We start from the raw sequence: 18,441 nt of genomic DNA, 5'->3' as shown, positions 1-18,441 counted from the left end.
CTGACATTTTGAATATACAATGTTAGTTTTTTTAAAACTTTATTGGGTTTGTCACTAGTGTTTTGTTTTCAATGTCTCTTTTCAAGTGGTGTCAACTTTGGGAAAATAACGTTAAAAGCTGTTTTGTTTTCTTTTTCTATTTTCGATTTTCTTTTAATTTTTTTACCTTTTGATTAGCTATTAATTTCTACTCTATTATTTTAAAAGGTTTTAATAAAACTCAACAAGCGTTATGCAAATATAACCAAACAAACACTTGGTTAATGTAAGACAAGTGTCAAATAGAACAGAGTAACATCTCTTTAAGTTTTCATACAAAAGTAACGTCTTTTTGAGTTTTTGTACAGAAGTAAGTAGAAACCGTGCTATATATAGAAGCATTTGAAACCCTCCTCTCAAACTCGAATCAACTTCTTCATCAGAGAAAAATCCCCTTGAGGTATATAGTTTGAATTCTTCTTGTTCATACTTCAAGAGTTTAAAGATTTAAACTTTTAGAGGTTTCTCTTGTTTCTAGGGTAGAAAAATCTCATTAAACCATCGGCAATCTCTTGCTCATGGTATTAGAAGTTGTAGTTTGAATTCTTCTTGTTTATACTTTGCAGATGAAGTTTTCACAATTGACAGGAATGGAGAAAGAAATAGTGCAAAATTTGGAGTGGCTTGAAGCTCAGAAGATAGAGATAAGCATTGACCTAATTGCTGAAGCCAAGAAACATCTTCAGTTCCTCGGAGTTGTTGACCGGAACCGGTGGCTCTACGATGGTCCTGCACTCAAAAGAGCCATCTACAGGTAATTAAACAAAACCACGAGAAAAAATAATTATAAAAAAAAAAACAAAACCACCAACGCGGTTTGCATCACACAAGTAAATACTACATTTACTTAATTTAATCTTTATTTAATTCTATGTAACATTTATTTATTTTTTCTGATTAGCGAAGTTTAAAATAATGATAAACAATATTGCTACAATCACCAATTTACTAAATATAAGGAAAAGACCTAACCTTTTAGTTTACGAATATTTATTTGTTTGTTTTTCCTTTCCGTTTACATAATTCTCAAATCAGTAATTTGGTGATCTATTTTTCAGATACAATGCTTACTGGCTTCCTTTGCTAGCTAAACATTCTGAGTCTTCCTCAACCTTCGAAGGACCACTAGTCCCTCCATTTGACTGTGAATGGGTTTGGCATTGCCACAGGCTTAATCCGGTAAATCTAAGCATTGTATATCTTTGCATACAATTCACCTATGAAAAAGCACACGGTAGCAGACTAGTGAACAGTGGGAGGTAAAATATGTAGCTCATTATTTTGTTAATCATCCAGGTGAGGTACAAGTCTGACTGTGAGGAATTCTATGGGAGAGTTCTGGACAACTCTGGCATTGTATCTTCAGCAAATGGGAGCTGCAAATTACAGACTGAAAAGTTATGGAAGAGATTGTATCCTATGGAGCCCTATGACCTTGATTTGGATATGGCAATCTCAGAGCCAATTTCACCTCTTGAGAAATGCACGACCTATGATCTTGTTTCAGCTGCCAAGAGGCAAAGCTCATTTTATCTTGAGGTACAATAATGAACTTGACTAAATTAAATAACATATGTTTTACAAGTTTGAATTTGAATTTATTTACATGATTTATATGGAGTTTGAGTACTTTCTGATAAACGCTTGTATTTTAAATATTTAAGCTACAACTGAAATATTTTGAAATTCATATAAATACTTCCAATACATATAATAAATGGGTGTGTTACAAGGTTTCTAAGCCATTTGTTGGCGTATCTTTGCTACAGGTTTCAAGAGCCAATGTGGACAGTGAGATCATTATGGAACAAGCTGTTGGTAGATACAAAGCATTCCTCTACTTAATCAAGCAAAACCGTGAAAAGACTATCAAACTAATCAGTGTTCCGACTTATGATATTGATCTAATTTGGCATACACATCAGCTGAACCCTTCCTCTTACTACAAGGATATGGTAAAGATCTTTGGCAACATCTTACAGCATGATGATACGGCAGACTCTGACTCAAGCGAAGGTATGAATCTCGACACTGTTTTCTCGGGAACTACTGCGCAATGGGAAGAAACATTTGGTCAAAGGTATTGGAAAGAAAGCATGGATACGACTCCACATACTCCAGTTGTGGTGGAGACTGAGAAGAGCGGTGCGGCTGCTAGATGCTTTGCTGAGGCTGCTGAGAAAGGTGGTGGTGAGGGTGCTAGGTGCTTTGCGGTGGAAGCTGAGAAGACCAGTGCTAGGTGTTTTGCTGTGGAGGCTGAGAAGAAAAATGCAAGGTGCTTTGCAGTGGAAGCTGAGAAGAACAGTGCTAGGTGCTTTGCTGTGGAGGCTGAGAAGAAAAATGCAAGGTGCTTGGCAGTGGAAGCTGAGAAGAACAGTGCTAGGTGCTTTGCTCTGGAAGCTGAGAAGAAAAATGCTAGTGGAGTTGCTGTGGAGGCTGAGAAGAAAAATGCAAGGTGCTTTGCAGTGGAAGCTGAGAAGAACAGTGCTAGGTGCTTTGCTCTGGAAGCTGAGAAGAACAGTGCTAGGTGTTATGCTGTGGAGGCTGAAAAGAAAAATGCAAGGTGCTTCGCAATAACGAATGGTAAGAGCAGTGCAAGGTGCTTTGCAGTGGAAGTTGAGAAGAAAAATGCAAGGTGCTTTGCAGTGGAAGCTGAGAAGAAAAGTGCAAGGTGCTTTGCTGTGGAGGCTGAGAAGAAAAGTGCTAGGTGCTTTGCTGTGGAGGCTGTGAAGAAAAATGCAAGGTGTTATGCAATGACAGATGGTAAGAGCAGTGCAAGGTGCTATGCAAAGGCCACCGGAAAGAATAGTGCAAGGTGCTATGCAGTGGCGGCTGAAAAGAACGGTGGATGTGGATGTGGTAATTTGATGGAGAACAATGCTAAGGAAAATGCTCCACTGGCGGAAGGCGCTACTGCAGCTTAATTACTCAACTGAAGAAGTTCTAATGTGTAATGCCAATGTAATATATGTGTAATATATGGTCTGGAAATGCTGTGAAACAAATGAGTGATGTTTCTAATGTTACATGTTATAAACATGTACATGCTAATGTAAATAAATAAGTTTCAAGAAATTTAATATCTATTTGAGTGTTTATATTGGAGTGGTGTGATAACGGTTGAATAGAGAGGATCGGACCCTTCACACGAACATTGGATCGAGGCGAGCTTTGGGTAGAAAGTTTTTCAGTGTAAACTTGAATTGATTTTTATGCATTTTTGGGCTTTATAATTTTATTGTGTATTGGATCCTAATATCGGAGGACTGGCACAGTGTTTTTATGTATTGTTTTATATGATTCAAGTATTATTTTGCCTTTTTCAATTTACTTGTGATCGACATTATCAAGCACAGCTATGTGTATGTTGCCAAATTCTTGTGCTTCAGAATAACATGATCTAAGTATTATTTTCATATTTTCAAATCGCTTGTGATTGACATTATCAAACGCATTAATGTGAAGACACATGAAGTTGCTCCTTTGCCTGCGATAAAATAAATATCTATGGATAACTTTGTAATAGGATTGAAGAGGATTTTCTCTCAAGAGGCAGTTTCAAGAGTTTGTTCTTGATTCTGAGGATCAGATTACATTCTGGGATTATATCCTTGGTGGAATTCGATTGTTTCTTTGTTAATCAAATACATCATAGTTGTTTGCTTAATAGAGGTTTCATGATCATTGTATGAGTGTTAAGTTTCTTTGATTTGGTTTTGGGTTTAGGCAAGATTGTGTCTGCAACAATACAAGGACATGTTTGCATGATAAAATAAAAAAATAATGATTGTCAAATTCGTGCTCCCAAAGAATGATGATTCATATACATGGACGCATTGTTGTGCATCCCCTTCACCATATCTAAGAGATAGAAAGAAGTACACATTGGGACACCAAAAACTTACCAATCTCCACCCAAATTGCTATCATCATCATCACAATACGCCGCCTTCTTGTTATCGGTCCACGAAAATACAATGTTGAAAAGTTAGTGATCGATCATTGCTGCTCCTCCGTTTTTAGTGAGACCATTTCACTTCGCTGCTGTTGTTGTTGTTGTTGGTGCATAATCAGATGGTGGTTCTTTGGTCTTAAATAGCTCGGAAGCCATCGATATATCCGCTCCGGCAAGAACCTAGCAGTGCCAAGGATTTCAGTTCAGTTCAGGACAATCACGCTTCATTGATTCAAAGAGAATCTTGGTGACTTACAGTTCCAGTCTTTCGTGGATTGCTTTGCGCACTGAGCTGTTGAAACCATATGCTATTGAATTGAACAAGCCCTGGAAATTAAAACATCCAGTGTAAGCAAAGATGATCTGTGGAGAGTTTTATAATAGGTGGGTGTTTGTTACCATTAGTGCAGCTGTTCCCACGTCAAGAGCTGAGAGCCAGAAGATCTTATGGCCTGGCTCGATGAAATCATGAATACGGTTGATAGTACCGAATGCCCACGATCCTATTAGAATGAGTGGATAGTATCCCCAACGGTTCAACACCTGTGGTTTTAGGAAATAAGCATTAAGGTCTAGTCAGTCATAATATACACAAGTGGTGTTAGCAATATAGAAGAAGAAAAAAAGACCTTTAACTCTGCTCTATTATCAAACTGATCCACTCGGTCTGACATTCCAACCGCCATCTGAAATTTAACAAAACCATATCAGTACACAGACAAGTGTAGATAGAGAGGGTTACAATTAATTACATACACGTCTAGCGTTTCTTAGCATCCGTATCACTTGGAAGTATGTAAACCCATTGTAGAGAATGGCACCCCAAAGAGGAGCGTAGAAAGTTAAAAAATGAACAGCCTGCATCGGTAGAGAGGTCACATAAGTTGGAGAAAAAGAACGACTCAGGTAATAAGCAACCAATAGTTTTGCTCAACTAAAGATTCTCTCTCTTTACCTTTCCTTTAAGACCAGTTTGAGTCCAGCACCAAGGCCCCAAATGCGAGTGGTTATTACCAAAAGAACGTATGACAGTCACAACCAAGGAAGTTCCTGAAAACAAAGTAGACCAAATCAGACTCTTACCTAACTAAAATCACCAAAGCAGGTCCTTAAACCCAAGATTGGATTTGGATGTATAAGGAGGGCATGATTAACCCCGGTCTTTTAGTCGGAATTCTTAATTCATGATTTGACACTCTTTTTTTTTACATTTTTCGGCTAAGAGACAACTCTTATATTTCTTATTTAAGAGACGGTTCTTAGCTTTTCTTAGTTAAATCAGACCTCTCTAACCTAACAAAAGCACCAAAGCAGATCCTTAAACCCAAGATTGGATTTGGATGTATAAGGGCATGATTAACTCCGGTCTCTTAGCCGGGGTTCTTAATTCATGATTCAAGAGACAGCTCTTATATTTCTTATTTAAGAGACGGTTCTTAACTTTTCTTAGTTAAAATCTAAGAAAAGATAAGAACCGTTTCTTACCCGAAGCTAATCATGGTCTAAACAGTTAAGCACATTCTCAAACTCAGTGATGTAAAAAGAGTAACCCTCATTTCACCTTACCCCAAACATACAAGTGAAACATGGCTTCCAAATCCTCCACATCAGTCTTATGCTTAACCACAGTGCGGTGAAGAGTGAAAGCAATAGTGGTTGTCCACAAGAAGGAAGCAACGCAGAAGAAGTGAGTTGTGTAGCCTTGTGCATCACAAATAAACCCCTTGGAAGGATCACTACACGATTAACAATCATCTTAAGCAACAATAGATGGTAAGTAAGTAAGTAAACAAAAACATACCCTACGATTAGGAAGAAGCTGCAAAGCATATCCTGCAAACCAATGACCATCTTAGATTCAGCAAAGAGAGCTCGAGAACCCCTAGATCTTTGATTTAGCGAAACTTACGGAGAGAGCGAGGTAGAAGACGAGCTTGAAGGAGAACTTGCGGAGTTCTTTGAAGAGGCAATAGCAGAGGACGATGAAGGTTGAGCCGACGAAGGAGAGACTCGACGCGCCCGTGTTGATCGCCGTGAGAATGCTGCGGTCTCCGGCAGTTAAGCCTCCGCCGGCAGTGAGAACCGCCGACATCGTGATCTGTGTGTGATTCAAAAACCGATCGAGAGATTTTTGGCTTTTTTCGAGTTCGTCGTTTCCTTTCCGTCGCGTGGTGGGCTAACCTCTCGTCCGGGTCGGGTCGGGTTGAGTTTTGTTTATTGTATCGGACTCTTCGTAAGATTCTGATTCAAGCCCACCCCCAAACATTTAGTTCAGCCTCATTGTCCAAAAGTGTTAATATCAAAAATTTGTAAAGAAATGAATCCTTAAAGTAATAATTTCATAATGAGTAGTTGAATCTATCTATGTTATATTTCTTATAAATGTAATGTCATAATAAATGAGCATTAAAAAAAAAAAATTTCATAATCCGGATTCATTTCCAATTACATCTATATATTAAATCATAAAAAAAAAAGCTCGAGATGAAAAGATTTTGTATTTTTGGAAGCGGATTAGTTAACATGTTTTCAGCTAACTTAACTATCTTGAAGCGGATTACTGAAAAAGACTAACTTACCAAATCAATGCTTCTTCATAGATGGCTTAGTTCGTGGCTTATGATGTATTTATAAGGACCAAATGGATGTTGGATTATTTGGGATAAGTGGATGCCACAAAACCCTTTCGAATTTACATGGAAAGATTATTTGAGCTATGTCAGGTTTAAATCCTTCGATTCGATTCGAGATATACTGCTCAAGCTTGATGGGCATTTAAAAACCCCAGTCAACTGGCCAGCTTGTACTTCCTAGCTATCTTATTTCTGTCGCTTGTTTGATTATTTTTAGAATTAAAGTTTCGTCTAATCTATACTATTAAAGCAGGATCCTATTGTTTTTTTACTTTAGTCTGCCCTTTTCTTTACTAACATTACATGTTTCATTAAGGGCAATCAAATAATAGTAATAACACATCTATATTGGGTCTTTTTTTTTTTGATCCAGCCCACATCAGATCTCTTTTGGGCCATTTGAGCTGATTAAAAAATCAGATCCAATTCTCACATTTTTTTTTTCCTTTGGACCATTGAGTCCAAGTTCAAATAATTTTTTTTAACTATTTTTAATTATTATTTTTTTCTTTTCTTAGTATAATTTAAGCATTCATAAAAAATTAAATTTTTACATTGAAAAGTATAAATCTTATTAAAAATATTTTTTTTATTAAAATATTAACCACATAATAAAATTAATTTATCAGAATTATACCAATTTAATTCATTAAAGAAATAAAGTTTAATTTTTTAAACATAAATAGTCATTTAAAATGAAATACGATAAATAAAGATAAAAAGTTTAAGTCTTTTATAAAATAAAACACAAATATATGAAAACATGACATTTACTAAATAATTATCAATTGAAAAAAAAAATAAACCCGCGCTTTGAGAGCGCGGATCAAAATCTACTATTCTTTAAAACTACAACAATCGTGCTGATGCCCTAGTAAAGGAAACGAGAACGAAATACATTTATTTCTCCATATAAACTAGACAAGGCACAGTTTGGTAGATTTCTTTTTTTGGAATAATTTTATTGTCGACTAAAACTTCGTTTAAAATATGGATAACTGACCCCAAAAAAGTAACCTCATAATTAATTGATATGCGTAGTCGGCAGTTGTGTTATGTTAACAAAATAGAAATACCACATATACAACTTGAAAGATAAAAGAAAAGAAAATTAGGTTAATGATGGAGACATTCCTCCACACATATTGCTTCTCTTGCGTCGTCACTCATGTATTTTTTTTTTTGGTATAAGTCACTCATGTATTCCCTTTTGTGTTTGATTAATTTGCGGCTTTATACGTGTTTAGCATTTTACTATATGCTTGTACACTATATATAAATAAACACAGATATGGATAAAACATTGAAAACAAAAGCATTTTCCTTCACGTTTGTATTTCATATTGATTAAAAAAATTTATATGTTCGTTGTATATCTATAATCTATAAATATATAAAGAATAATTTAAATACATGTTTATACCTTTTTCAAAAAAAAAAGTGTTTATACCTAAACGTTACACATACATAATCAACCTAAACTTGATTAACCAATACCACAATCACAAATTCCAATCTAATGATAGACTCTTCTATAAATCAAAGAAGCCTTTACGTAGACACACATATTTCATACTCCTGATTACCAAAAAAAATCAACACATACTTATGCAGAATACATATTAATTCATTATCATGTTTGAAACATATCAACAAACAAACTTACTTCTTGACGATTTGACGACTGCATGACAATGGATTGACATTTATCTTTGTTCAACCGTAAAGATAGAAATAAATTGGACTTCAAATATTTATCTAAATATTGAAATAAATTACTTTGGAATTGTTTTCTTCAATTAAGAGGCATACTAAAAAAACACTCTTCCTTTTTCGAACATGACCCATCATCTAATCAAGTTTTCTCATTTGAATTCTTTTTATTCATCTCATTATCCTGTGATTTCTTATTATCATTTTAGTTTGCATACAAAAAGGGTACACCTGCTTTGTCCGTATTTAACTATTGTTTGATTCTTACTCCAATCATGAAAAAGACGGCTGCATATACATACATTGTTATTAATGTAGATTCCAATGTTGAGCGTTTAAGGTTCTTTTCTTCTCTATGTTTTAAGGTTCATGATTCATATATATTCTGTAAAGGCTACATATTTATAATATCTAAGTATATAAATTATGTATAACATCCCTAACATTGTTTATCTTCTAAATGAATATCATCTAAATCAAACAAATCAAAACAACTACAGAGAAATAGTTACTACCATTAGTTTGTTTATCCATTACTAAAATTAAATATGATGCTTTTCACTTTATTTTGAAGTAAGTTTGAACTATATCATCTATAAATTGAGCTGTGTAGTCAAGAATATGTTCAATTGATTGATATAAAATATAAAATAATACTATATACATAATTTGATCAAAACTGATAAACAACTCATTCGTAAATATTTGAATTAATTGATTTCGATGCCTTTCAATCTAATTACTAATTAGTAAGATACTAATAGTTAAAATCAGTTTAAAATCGGCCGGTCAGTTTTTTTGTCACAATCGGCCGGTCAACTAAAGTTAAAGATTGATCAATGTGTAACAGATCTGTATATTTATTTTCCTTTCCTTTTATGGTTATTTAATTATATTAAACTATATTTTTATCTGGTTCCTCCATGTTTTTTGACGTTTCCAAGACTGCAAGACATCTTACATACCTTAGAGCACAAATAATTACAAATATATAGGAAACAAAATTCATAGTCATCCTCGCACAGAGAGATACATAAGCACACACGTATATAATATATAGACATGATTCATGAATATGATGTCATCATAAGCATGTATAAATAAAAGAGCTGCGTGTGCAATATCATCGCTCATCATCATCACTGATGAGAATGTAAACATGTTTGTTTGAAGACATTCTTCTTCCTCTTTTAAGTGTTATCTCCAAGGTACTATATATATTTTGATTCTTGATTTCTCCATCATCTCTCTCGCTTTCTAAGAATATCATCGCTCATCATCATGACTAGTGAAAATGTATACAGGTTGGTTTGAAGACGATATTCTTCTTCATCCTTCAGGAATTTATATCTACAAGGTACTATTCTATATATACGTTTGATTATTGATTTCTCCATCACCTCTCTTGCTTTCTGAAGTTAACAACATCAAACATGCCCTATTATTAATCCATGTAGAAGTGCTGTTCGTTTAGATATATCTGATTTAAGTTTCGAATTAGATACAGACTTACCTCTTTTGTTTCACTCAACCTCAAATATTTTATTTTCTTAACTATCAAATCTTAATTCTCTTCTTGTATACCCTGATCCACAAAGCACTGAAGATATTTTGTGGTTCTATGCAAATGATCTCTCAGAAAATTTGCATGGTACAATACTGGTTCATATGATTTACCTTTTTACCTGTCTATTTTGCTATATAACCATGGTCCATGGATATTCTAAGCTCTAATTTGGTTATAATACACACATGCATATTCTTAATCATGCATATGTGACTAGATTTAGATTTAAGGATTGGCAGATACTAATTTAGCACTATAAAACTTTTTTTTTTAGCTACTGTAACTTAAATAATATATTTTTCTTAAAACATAGCAGTTGTATTATTAAAATAGCTTAAAGAACAAGAAAGTAAGACGCAGACTATCGAATAACTATCTGATTAAAAAACTGAACAAAAAAAAAACTATTTGATTAACTAAAAGCAAAAATATTGTGTTTTTCTGAAGACATGCATAATAATTTGGCATCTAAAATTACTTTATTCGATAAAATGTAATTTTCATCTACACATCGTTATGATTTTCCTATCAAACAAAGTCTTCTCCGTGCTTTGTTTTTCCTTTTCCCGTGAGAGTCCCAATAAAAGCATAGATAGTTGCAAGTAGATTTACCTAGCAAGGCAACTACATATATAGCCTAATAATTGCCTTAGAGACAAAATCATTTCTAATATCATTATTAACAAACTATGATCAAATTCTCCTAAATCCACAAAATAAGTCAATAACTTAACTTGTAAACCAATGGTCACTAACAGCTTTGAGTTTGAGTATGATTAGGACATACTCTTCCCTTTTTGTCTAAACATGTTTTAATTTTTATTCTCTATTTCTCTTTTGTATGTAATTATGTATGCAGTTTTACTGTTAATAGAACATAAACCTTTTATTCCAAACATAATGGTCCCCTCATAAATGTCAAATGCTCTTTGTTCTATTTGCAACTTCAACATGAGATAAATTATTGGTGGGTCCTTTTCTATAGTCTGATTTTTAAATACTTGATCTTAGCTTTTTTTTTTTTTGCCATCTGATTGATATTATTAAAGCTTAAACCCAACAGGGCAAAGCCCAAACAAAATAAAAGTACAAAAGCCCATACAAGGTCACCGGAAAACAACAAAAGAAAAACACGCGTCTAGACAACCGCGTGAAAGAGCCACGTGTATGACCTCATCTACCGAGGATGACACGCGTCCCAAAACCACCACCGCTTTTGCCGTCTCGAGTTTCACCGCCAGAGACCTAACCGACGAAACGCCGGAATCCACCGTTTCACACCGGAGACACATCGATGACACACACCTCTATCATCTTCTCCGACAGAAATCATCACCGATCAACCAAAACACTTAAACACCGGAAACTTCCGGGAACTCAGACCACAACTACTGAATAAACTTCCAACGACTGTATTGGAAGAACAGACAATTCAGTAGCGTCGAACACAAATCTGAGTTTCGAAGATCATCAATCGAATAAATCGAGATCTCCTCCTAGCTCAGACCACCAAACACCATCGAAACATAACAGCTAGCTCCACTCGAGATCGAAACTCCAAAACGAACTCCAATATCCGTCAGAGCAAAGAAACATCGATGATGGAGAAGAAACGAACCAAGGCCGGATGATTCCGCCAAGGAGAACGCGAAACCACCGGAGTCCAAAGCCGGATGATTCTGCCGAAGAGATCACGAACCACCGGAGATCAGAGTCGGCTACACAGCATCAAAGGAATCACTGTATACCGGAGACGTCGACAAAGGGACCACCACGATTCTTTCACTTCTCCCAATTTAAGAGAGAGAGGAGAGAGAATCTACCATCCCTTTTTTCCATGGGAATCTTACTTGATCTTAGCTTAACATAAATCATATCAATATAAATTTTTATTAAAAGAAAATTATCAAAAATATTTTGTTTTACGAAAAGAAAAAATACGCAACAATAATTTTGTTTGCTTGTAGTTACACGCATACACCTATATTGCTACATCGACTACATCGACACAGGGACATTGTCTACTTTTGTGTGTGTGTTAGGTTTTTGATGACACGTTATATCCGAAGAGAAAAAAAAAAGAATATAGGTCCACCACTTAATCTTTTTGTCTTATTACAGAAGTCGTCAAAAGTAATTGGTGGGCCTCAAAGCCCACTGTTCCCTCCCGAACGAGCATTCCTTCATTAGTTGCTTGGTTTAGTATGGTAAACAGTCATTAGTTAAATAAGAAGATTAATAGCATAAGGATTTATTGAATTAATGGTTGGTGATTAATACTATTATAGTTGTTGTTTCTTATTCCGGACAGCTTTTGAAGTCGTCTCTTTGGTTTTTTCACAAGTCAAAGCTAAGTAAGACGTTAGCAACGACTCTTCTCGCCGGTAACCGCCGTCTACACGGCGGAAAATTATCAGTAATGTCACGCACTTCCGCCACCTCCACCACTCCTTCCCGCGTGAGAGCCGCGAATTCACACTACTCGGTCATTTCTAGAACTAGAGCGCAAGACGACAGCAGTAAACCGAAATCTTCCGGTCACGATCCGGTTAAGAACCGGCGATCATCTCTGCTCAAGAGAGCAAACTCCAGAGAGGAGGATACGGCGGTTCTGGCGCCTCAGAGAGCTCGGTCTGTAAACCGTCCGGCGGTGGTAGAGCAATTCGGTTGTCCGAGGCGGCAAATATCTAGGAGGAGCGATGAAGCAGCAATGACTGCTGCTGCGGCGGCGGCGACGGCGGCGGAGGAAGATGAGAAGAGAAAGAAAATGGAGGAGAAGCTTGGAGTGAACGAGTCACTGATTAAAGATTTGCAAGCGCAGGTTTTGAGTTTGAAGACAGAGCTAGAGGAAGCTCGTAACTCAAACGCAGAGCTTGAGTTAAAGAACAAGAAGCTTTCTCAAGATCTTGTTTCAGCTGAAGCTAAGATCTCATCTCTTTCTTCTAACGACAAGGTAACATCTATCGTATCATCTCTTCCCTATTCAGGGTCGGCCTAATATGCTATTGGGCCGGCCCTGGGGACTGTGTGCGATTTAGTAAAGATTTCAATAATTTTTTTTTAAAATATAAATACGAAAGTGTATAGACCAATGTTTTATTCCGTTTTGCCTAGGACCGGCCCTGTGGCCAATGCATTGACTTACTGAGACTAGAGAATGAAGATCTTGTTTGTTATGTTTAGTGAATGATTAGAAGTAATCTCACAAGTGTTTTTGGTTGATGCAGCCAGCTAAAGAACATCAGAACACAAGATTCAAAGATATACAGAGGCTAATAGCTAGCAAATTGGAGCAATCCAAGGTTAAAAAGGAGGTGGTGGTAGAGTCATCATCAAGATCATCTCCACCATCACCTTCTCCTTCAAGACCGCCGTTTCCAAAGTTTTTGGTATCTCCAGCTAAAAGAGATGAAGCTTCATCACCTATTGCACCACCAACACCACCACCTCCTCCGCCACCACCACCACCTAGGCCTCTCGCCAAAGCAGCACGTGCCCAAAAGTCACCTCCAGTTTCACAGCTGTTTCAGTTGCTGAAAAAGCAAGATAACACTAGGGACCTTTCGCCGTCTGTTAATGGAAACAAGTCTCAGGTTAACAGTGCTCACAATAGTATAGTTGGAGAAATTCAAAACCGTTCCGCCCATCTCATCGCTGTAAGCAACCAATTTTATTCTTATGTTCTTATAACATGAGTGTTGGACCGTTCTCTTCTAACAGTGATGAGCTTCATTTTGTTTAACAGATAAAAGCTGACATTGAGACAAAAGGAGACTTTATCAATGATCTTATCCAGAAAGTTCTGACCACTTGTTTTTCGGATATGGAGGATGTTGTGAAGTTTGTGGATTGGCTTGATAACGAACTAGCAACTCTGGTAACGGCCTAACCAAGCCATGGTCTTGTTTTACATCAATAGTGAATCACTTACTCATATGCATTATTTCTCTTTGCCTAAGGCTGATGAGCGAGCTGTGCTTAAGCATTTCAAGTGGCCTGAGAGGAAAGCTGATGCCTTACAAGAGGCTGCAGTTGAGTACCGAGAGCTAAAGAAACTGGAGAAAGAACTTTCTTCCTACTCCGATGATCCGAGCATTCACTACGGTGTTGCCTTGAAGAAAATGGTCAACTTATTAGACAAGTAACACTAGTCCCTTAACTTTGATGCTCACTGAACTTTCTTTAGACTCCTCAAAATGTTGAATAAACTAAAATTTTATGGTTATGATAAAGGTCGGAGCAAGGGGTAAGGAAGCTAGTCAGGCTACGCGGCTCGTCCATGCGTTCTTATCAAGACTTTAAAATCCCAGTCGAGTGGATGCTTGACTCGGGAATGATAAGTAAGGTATGTTGTGTTTTTTCTATGTATGGTCTTTGTTTTGTCCCGTAAGTAAAATAACTGGTTACACTTTATTTGAACTCTTTTAACATTTGGTAGATCAAAAGAGCATCGATCAAACTTGCTAAAACCTACATGAATAGAGTTGCAAACGAGCTAGAATCATCTCGTAACATGGATAGAGAGTCTACTCAAGAAGCGTTACTTCTCCAAGGAGTCCGGTTCGCTTACAGAACGCACCAGGTAATACCAAATTTCCTGTATAAAATAGCATTTTACTCTAAGCATTTGGTGTTTGATCTTTTGCAATGTTGTTTATTCAGTTTGCGGGAGGGCTGGATCCAGAGACATTGTGTGCATTAGAAGAGATAAAGCAACGTGTTCCTGGCCATCTCCGGCTCGCACGAGGGAATTTGGCCGGAGCTCCGTCGTAGAAAAGTAACCGAGTATTATGAGGAATATGTCCTTTGGTTTTGGTTATAAAATAATTGTTATTTGCGTTAATAGTATTTGTTGAGTGAGTTGTGTCCCACAAGCCACGTAATAATAATGTTAAATGTATCTAAACGTGTTATAGTGAAATTACTCAAAATATTTTGTGAACTATATACAGTTATACACAGAACGTCTACACTTTCTGAAGCACCCTCCATCGAATCTTTCTCAAATTTGGGGCTTAATTTAAAGCAATATTATCTTCTATCAACGCAAGTTGATGAGGCTAAAAGAGCTGGCTTCAAAAAATGAAATTGACGATCCGACGGCTGAGAGAATGAATATTGATTTTGGACAAAGGGAGATTAAAAATCAAACGGCTCAAGGCGTTTAAATATGGGAAATTGGCACCAATGACCACCATAAACAAAAATATCTTTAGCAAAATAACCATAAGAATTTAATGACTAGAATATGATGATAAAAAAAAACCTAATGACTAGAAAATACTGAGTGTATATTATACATTTTTTAGACGGAGTAAGGGTTTCGTACAGTGATTGATTTACGATGGAATAATGTGATTCAATGGTTGATTTCCATCTTACCGTGATGTGTATTTTTAAATATAAGATATGAATTATATAGAAAGCTCATACGAATAAATAATACTAAAAATATTAATATTACATTCAGAAGTAACTTTAGAAAAGAGACAGAGAATCAATAAAAATTTAGTAGAAGTGGAGAAAAATAAATTTCTTCTTAGAAATATCATAGGATAACACATCAATACTATTAAAGAGAAGGATTCATAAAAAAATTACCTACAAAAGTTGTTTGGACCTTTTTTTTTTTGTCCAACCTATAATATAAAACCAAATATCATAACATGACTTTATTATAGCAATAACTTAAAATTTATTACATTTTAATAAATAACCCACGATTTCCAATATTTACTATAAGGACAACTAATATTTTTTTACATTTTAGTAACCCACATTATTTCAATCACACGAATGTACAAGATATCTTGACTTTTAAAACATTTAATTTGAACTCTTGACTTTTTGAAAATTTGATTTAAAATATATCAAATGTTTCATATGTTAGTTTATACCAACATCCTTTAACATTTCTACATTATATCAAAGGAGATAAAATGTTTCGAAACATAGGGTTCATGTTTGGATCTGCGGGTCTGGGTCCTTCTGATCCTAAACGTTTTGACATAACTAAATATTTTAAAATCTACAGTTTAAGTTAGGGTCGGTTCTTTTTGGTTCCGGATTGGTTTAGACTCATAATTCAATTATCTGTAAAATAAATTTAATTTTTGAATACATAGCATGTTTAGATTGGTTTGGGTATTAGAAAAAAACACGGAGTACCCAAAACACAAAAAATACTTGAAACATAAAAATACCCGAAATCCAAACAAATACCTGAAAAATATTCATATACTTAAAAGATCCAAATTTTTACCAGCAAAACTTAATCCGAAGAACAGAAAACACCCAAAATTACCAACCCAAAATATATTTTTCAAAAATTGAAATTTTACCCATAACCCAAACTATAATCGAAAACCCGAACCAAAAACTTAAAAATATCAGTAATGCCGAAAACATATATGAAATACCTAAACATACTTAATATACAGAAATCATTCCAGGTACTTTGGGTATCTGATCAAGTCTCAGATAGGACCTAAACTGGAACAGAGATTCGCGGTCCAAAAAAATATTGAATAGGTACTTTGCCCATGACTCAGACCCGAACTGCACCTATATTTTCGGGTTGGTTTCGGATTTTGTTTTCAGGTCCGATAAACTGTCAAATCGTATGAAAAAGTTAGAGAAAAATGTACTGATAAAATTTGAAATAATAATGTATAACAATCTTAAAAAATTAATTCATATAAAACTTTTTTATAATCCAAAAAAATCATGATTTTAAGCGCATGTCAAAATCTAGTATATTCTTTATAACTACTGAGATTTTTTCATTAATTGGTTATGCAACTTCATTTGCTAGATAGTACTTTCAAGTCCTAAATATTGTCAGTGTCCGATGAACATCAATTATTTGCCATGGAACCATAAAGCCTTACATTGTTAAAAGTACATAACATATTTGATAGTCTTTTGTTTGTTGTGCACACATGTTCAACAGTAATAGTATCCTTAAGTTCCGATAACTAAAACATTAGAGAGGTGTACTGGTTCAGAAGTTTGGATTTAAAATGATATCCATGAAAACATGTTTCTAAGTGTCACTAAATGACATTGGGCATGTTTGTTTGCTCATCCTCGATTCCACCTAGACAGTATATTAATTTGTTTCATCCAAAAGATTTATTTGAAAGTTGTTCGTTTATATTCAGATTTTCATTTGGATAGAGCATAGGAAAGATATATTTTTGTTTGTTTAATTTTTTACCTTTTCATCTCTATCTAGAAAGGTTTATAAGAAAATTAACTTAAATTCTCACACTTTGATCTAAAATATATTTGCAACTTGATTTTGTAGTTTTGACAAAATATATTTTTGTGGTTTTTGTGGTAAGTCTGTTTTTTTTTTTTACGGTTTTGGGAAAATGCGATTTTTTTTGGTTTTGATTGAAAATGTAGTTTTCTAGTTTTGCTGAAAATGTGATTATGAGGTTTTTGTGAACAGTGTGATTTTATGGTTTTTAAGGTAAATAAGATTTTGTGTTTTGGTGAAAAAAATTGTACGTTGATGAAAATATTATTTTTCTCGTTTGGATAAAAATGTGAATTTTTTATTTTAGACAAATGTGACTTTTTGGTTTTGACAAAAAAATTAAAATATTGTGATTTTACGGTTTTGACAGAAAAATATGTTTTTGTGGATTTTTCAAGAAATTATATTTTCTAGTTTAACTAGAATATACTATTTTAGGATTTTATCAGGGATTTTTTGTTTTTTGGTTTGACGGAAAATTTTAATTATGTGATTTTGGTGGAATATGTTAATTTCTTGTTTTGCATGAAAAAGGATCTCACAATTTTGACATTAAATTGTGATTTTTGGTTTTCGCAGAGAAAATAAATTTCATCTGTTGGCCAGAAAATATGATCTTAATTTTTTTATGTAAAATTTGATTTTATAGTTTTGGAAAAATGTGGTTTTTGGGTTTTGACCAATAAATTATTTTGTGAATTTGGTATAAAAATTGATTTTGCGGTTTTAATTAAAATAATACTAGCTTTTGACCCGCGCACCCGCGCGGGTATATGTATGTTTTTTACATTTAACAATATCATCGACATAATTGTTTATGTTCTAGTTGTATATCCATAATTTTTGGCAAGGTTGTGTCCTGCTCGATGTGTTTAGCGATCATTTATAAAGTATGAGATTGTGTTTTCTTCTTTATAATGCTTTTATTGATTATACTTAGAAAACCAAAATTAAAATTTAAAAGTTTCAAGTATACTTGTTGGTTTTATAAAATTATAATACTAATATTCAGATTTAAAGTTGAATAAGCTTAATAAAATTTTATATTGATATTTTTTAAAAACAAAATACATTATTTAGACATAAACATTTAAAATAGTGCTTGCATATTACGAAATAAGAACATTATTTTGAATTGATTTAAATTTTATTTTAATTGGTTTAAACTTTAATTGGATAACCCACAAAATAAGTAATGAATTAAATGTAATTTCCTTAAAATTTACTTATGAACAATGTATTTTCAAAATAATGCGTAAGATTATTTTTT

At 34.5% G+C, this 18,441-nt stretch overlaps 3 protein-coding genes across 6 annotated transcripts; 2 read left to right on the top strand and 1 right to left on the bottom strand.

Annotated features, from left to right (window-relative positions):
* The first annotated feature begins 230 nt into the window (after positions 1-230).
* Positions 231-3,125, top strand: LOC103871482 (glycine-rich domain-containing protein 2-like). 2 transcript variants are annotated; one of them, XM_009149731.3, is made up of 5 exons: positions 231-439; positions 606-793; positions 1,098-1,218; positions 1,336-1,578; positions 1,809-3,125. In XM_009149731.3, exons 2-5 carry the CDS (start codon positions 606-608, stop codon positions 2,961-2,963), a joined length of 1,707 nt encoding a protein of 568 aa, XP_009147979.2. In that variant the 5' UTR covers positions 231-439; the 3' UTR covers positions 2,964-3,125. The 2 variants fall into 2 exon arrangements, with proteins under 2 accessions (XP_009147979.2, XP_033128348.1); XM_033272457.1 differs by having other exon boundaries at positions 332-439; positions 628-793.
* Positions 3,126-3,730: 605 nt separating this feature from the next.
* Positions 3,731-6,268, bottom strand: LOC103871481 (G-protein coupled receptor 1). Its single transcript, XM_009149730.3, has 9 exons — positions 5,904-6,268; positions 5,796-5,827; positions 5,561-5,730; positions 4,950-5,044; positions 4,751-4,852; positions 4,624-4,680; positions 4,394-4,537; positions 4,251-4,321; positions 3,731-4,174 (listed from the first exon to the last, which is right to left on the bottom strand). Exons 1-9 carry the CDS (start codon positions 6,084-6,086, stop codon positions 4,039-4,041), a joined length of 990 nt encoding a protein of 329 aa, XP_009147978.1. The 5' UTR covers positions 6,087-6,268; the 3' UTR covers positions 3,731-4,038.
* Positions 6,269-7,369: 1,101 nt separating this feature from the next.
* Positions 7,370-16,137, top strand: LOC103871479 (protein CHUP1, chloroplastic). Of its 3 annotated transcripts, none has more exons than XM_009149729.3 (9): positions 7,370-9,548; positions 9,645-9,697; positions 12,196-12,860; positions 13,135-13,563; positions 13,653-13,784; positions 13,867-14,048; positions 14,141-14,252; positions 14,346-14,489; positions 14,570-16,137. In XM_009149729.3, exons 3-9 carry the CDS (start codon positions 12,327-12,329, stop codon positions 14,678-14,680), a joined length of 1,644 nt encoding a protein of 547 aa, XP_009147977.2. In that variant the 5' UTR covers positions 7,370-9,548; positions 9,645-9,697; positions 12,196-12,326; the 3' UTR covers positions 14,681-16,137. The 3 variants fall into 3 exon arrangements, with proteins under 3 accessions (XP_009147977.2, XP_009147976.2, XP_018514990.2); XM_009149728.3 differs by having other exon boundaries at positions 7,371-9,548; positions 12,219-12,860; XM_018659474.2 differs by having other exon boundaries at positions 7,371-9,548; positions 9,630-9,697; positions 12,219-12,860.
* Positions 16,138-18,441: the final 2,304 nt, after the last annotated feature.

This window comes from Brassica rapa, chromosome A06 (assembly GCF_000309985.2).
Source record: "Brassica rapa cultivar Chiifu-401-42 chromosome A06, CAAS_Brap_v3.01, whole genome shotgun sequence".
In the NCBI taxonomy this organism is placed as follows: Eukaryota; Viridiplantae; Streptophyta; class Magnoliopsida; order Brassicales; family Brassicaceae; genus Brassica; species Brassica rapa.
The sequence above is the reverse complement of the archived record's forward strand: the minus strand, read 5'-3'. Positions and strand labels throughout refer to the sequence as shown.

Coding starts and splice junctions, on each gene's coding strand:
- LOC103871481 (XM_009149730.3), bottom strand. CDS start 6,086: ATGTCGGCGGTTCTCACTGCCGGCGGAGGCTTAACTGCCGGAGACCGC. Junction 5,828..5,903: donor TCTTCTACCTCGCTCTCTCC/GTAAGTTTCGCT, acceptor ATTGGTTTGCAG/GATATGCTTTGCAGCTTCTT. Junction 4,538..4,623: donor ATAATAGAGCAGAGTTAAAG/GTCTTTTTTTCT, acceptor CTAAAACCACAG/GTGTTGAACCGTTGGGGATA.
- LOC103871479 (XM_018659474.2), top strand. CDS start 9,635: ATGTATACAGGTTGGTTTGAAGACGATATTCTTCTTCATCCTTCAGGA. Junction 13,564..13,652: donor GTTCCGCCCATCTCATCGCT/GTAAGCAACCAA, acceptor TTTGTTTAACAG/ATAAAAGCTGACATTGAGAC. Junction 14,049..14,140: donor ATGGTCAACTTATTAGACAA/GTAACACTAGTC, acceptor GTTATGATAAAG/GTCGGAGCAAGGGGTAAGGA.
- LOC103871482 (XM_009149731.3), top strand. CDS start 606: ATGAAGTTTTCACAATTGACAGGAATGGAGAAAGAAATAGTGCAAAAT. Junction 1,219..1,335: donor ATTGCCACAGGCTTAATCCG/GTAAATCTAAGC, acceptor TTAATCATCCAG/GTGAGGTACAAGTCTGACTG. Junction 1,579..1,808: donor AAAGCTCATTTTATCTTGAG/GTACAATAATGA, acceptor TCTTTGCTACAG/GTTTCAAGAGCCAATGTGGA.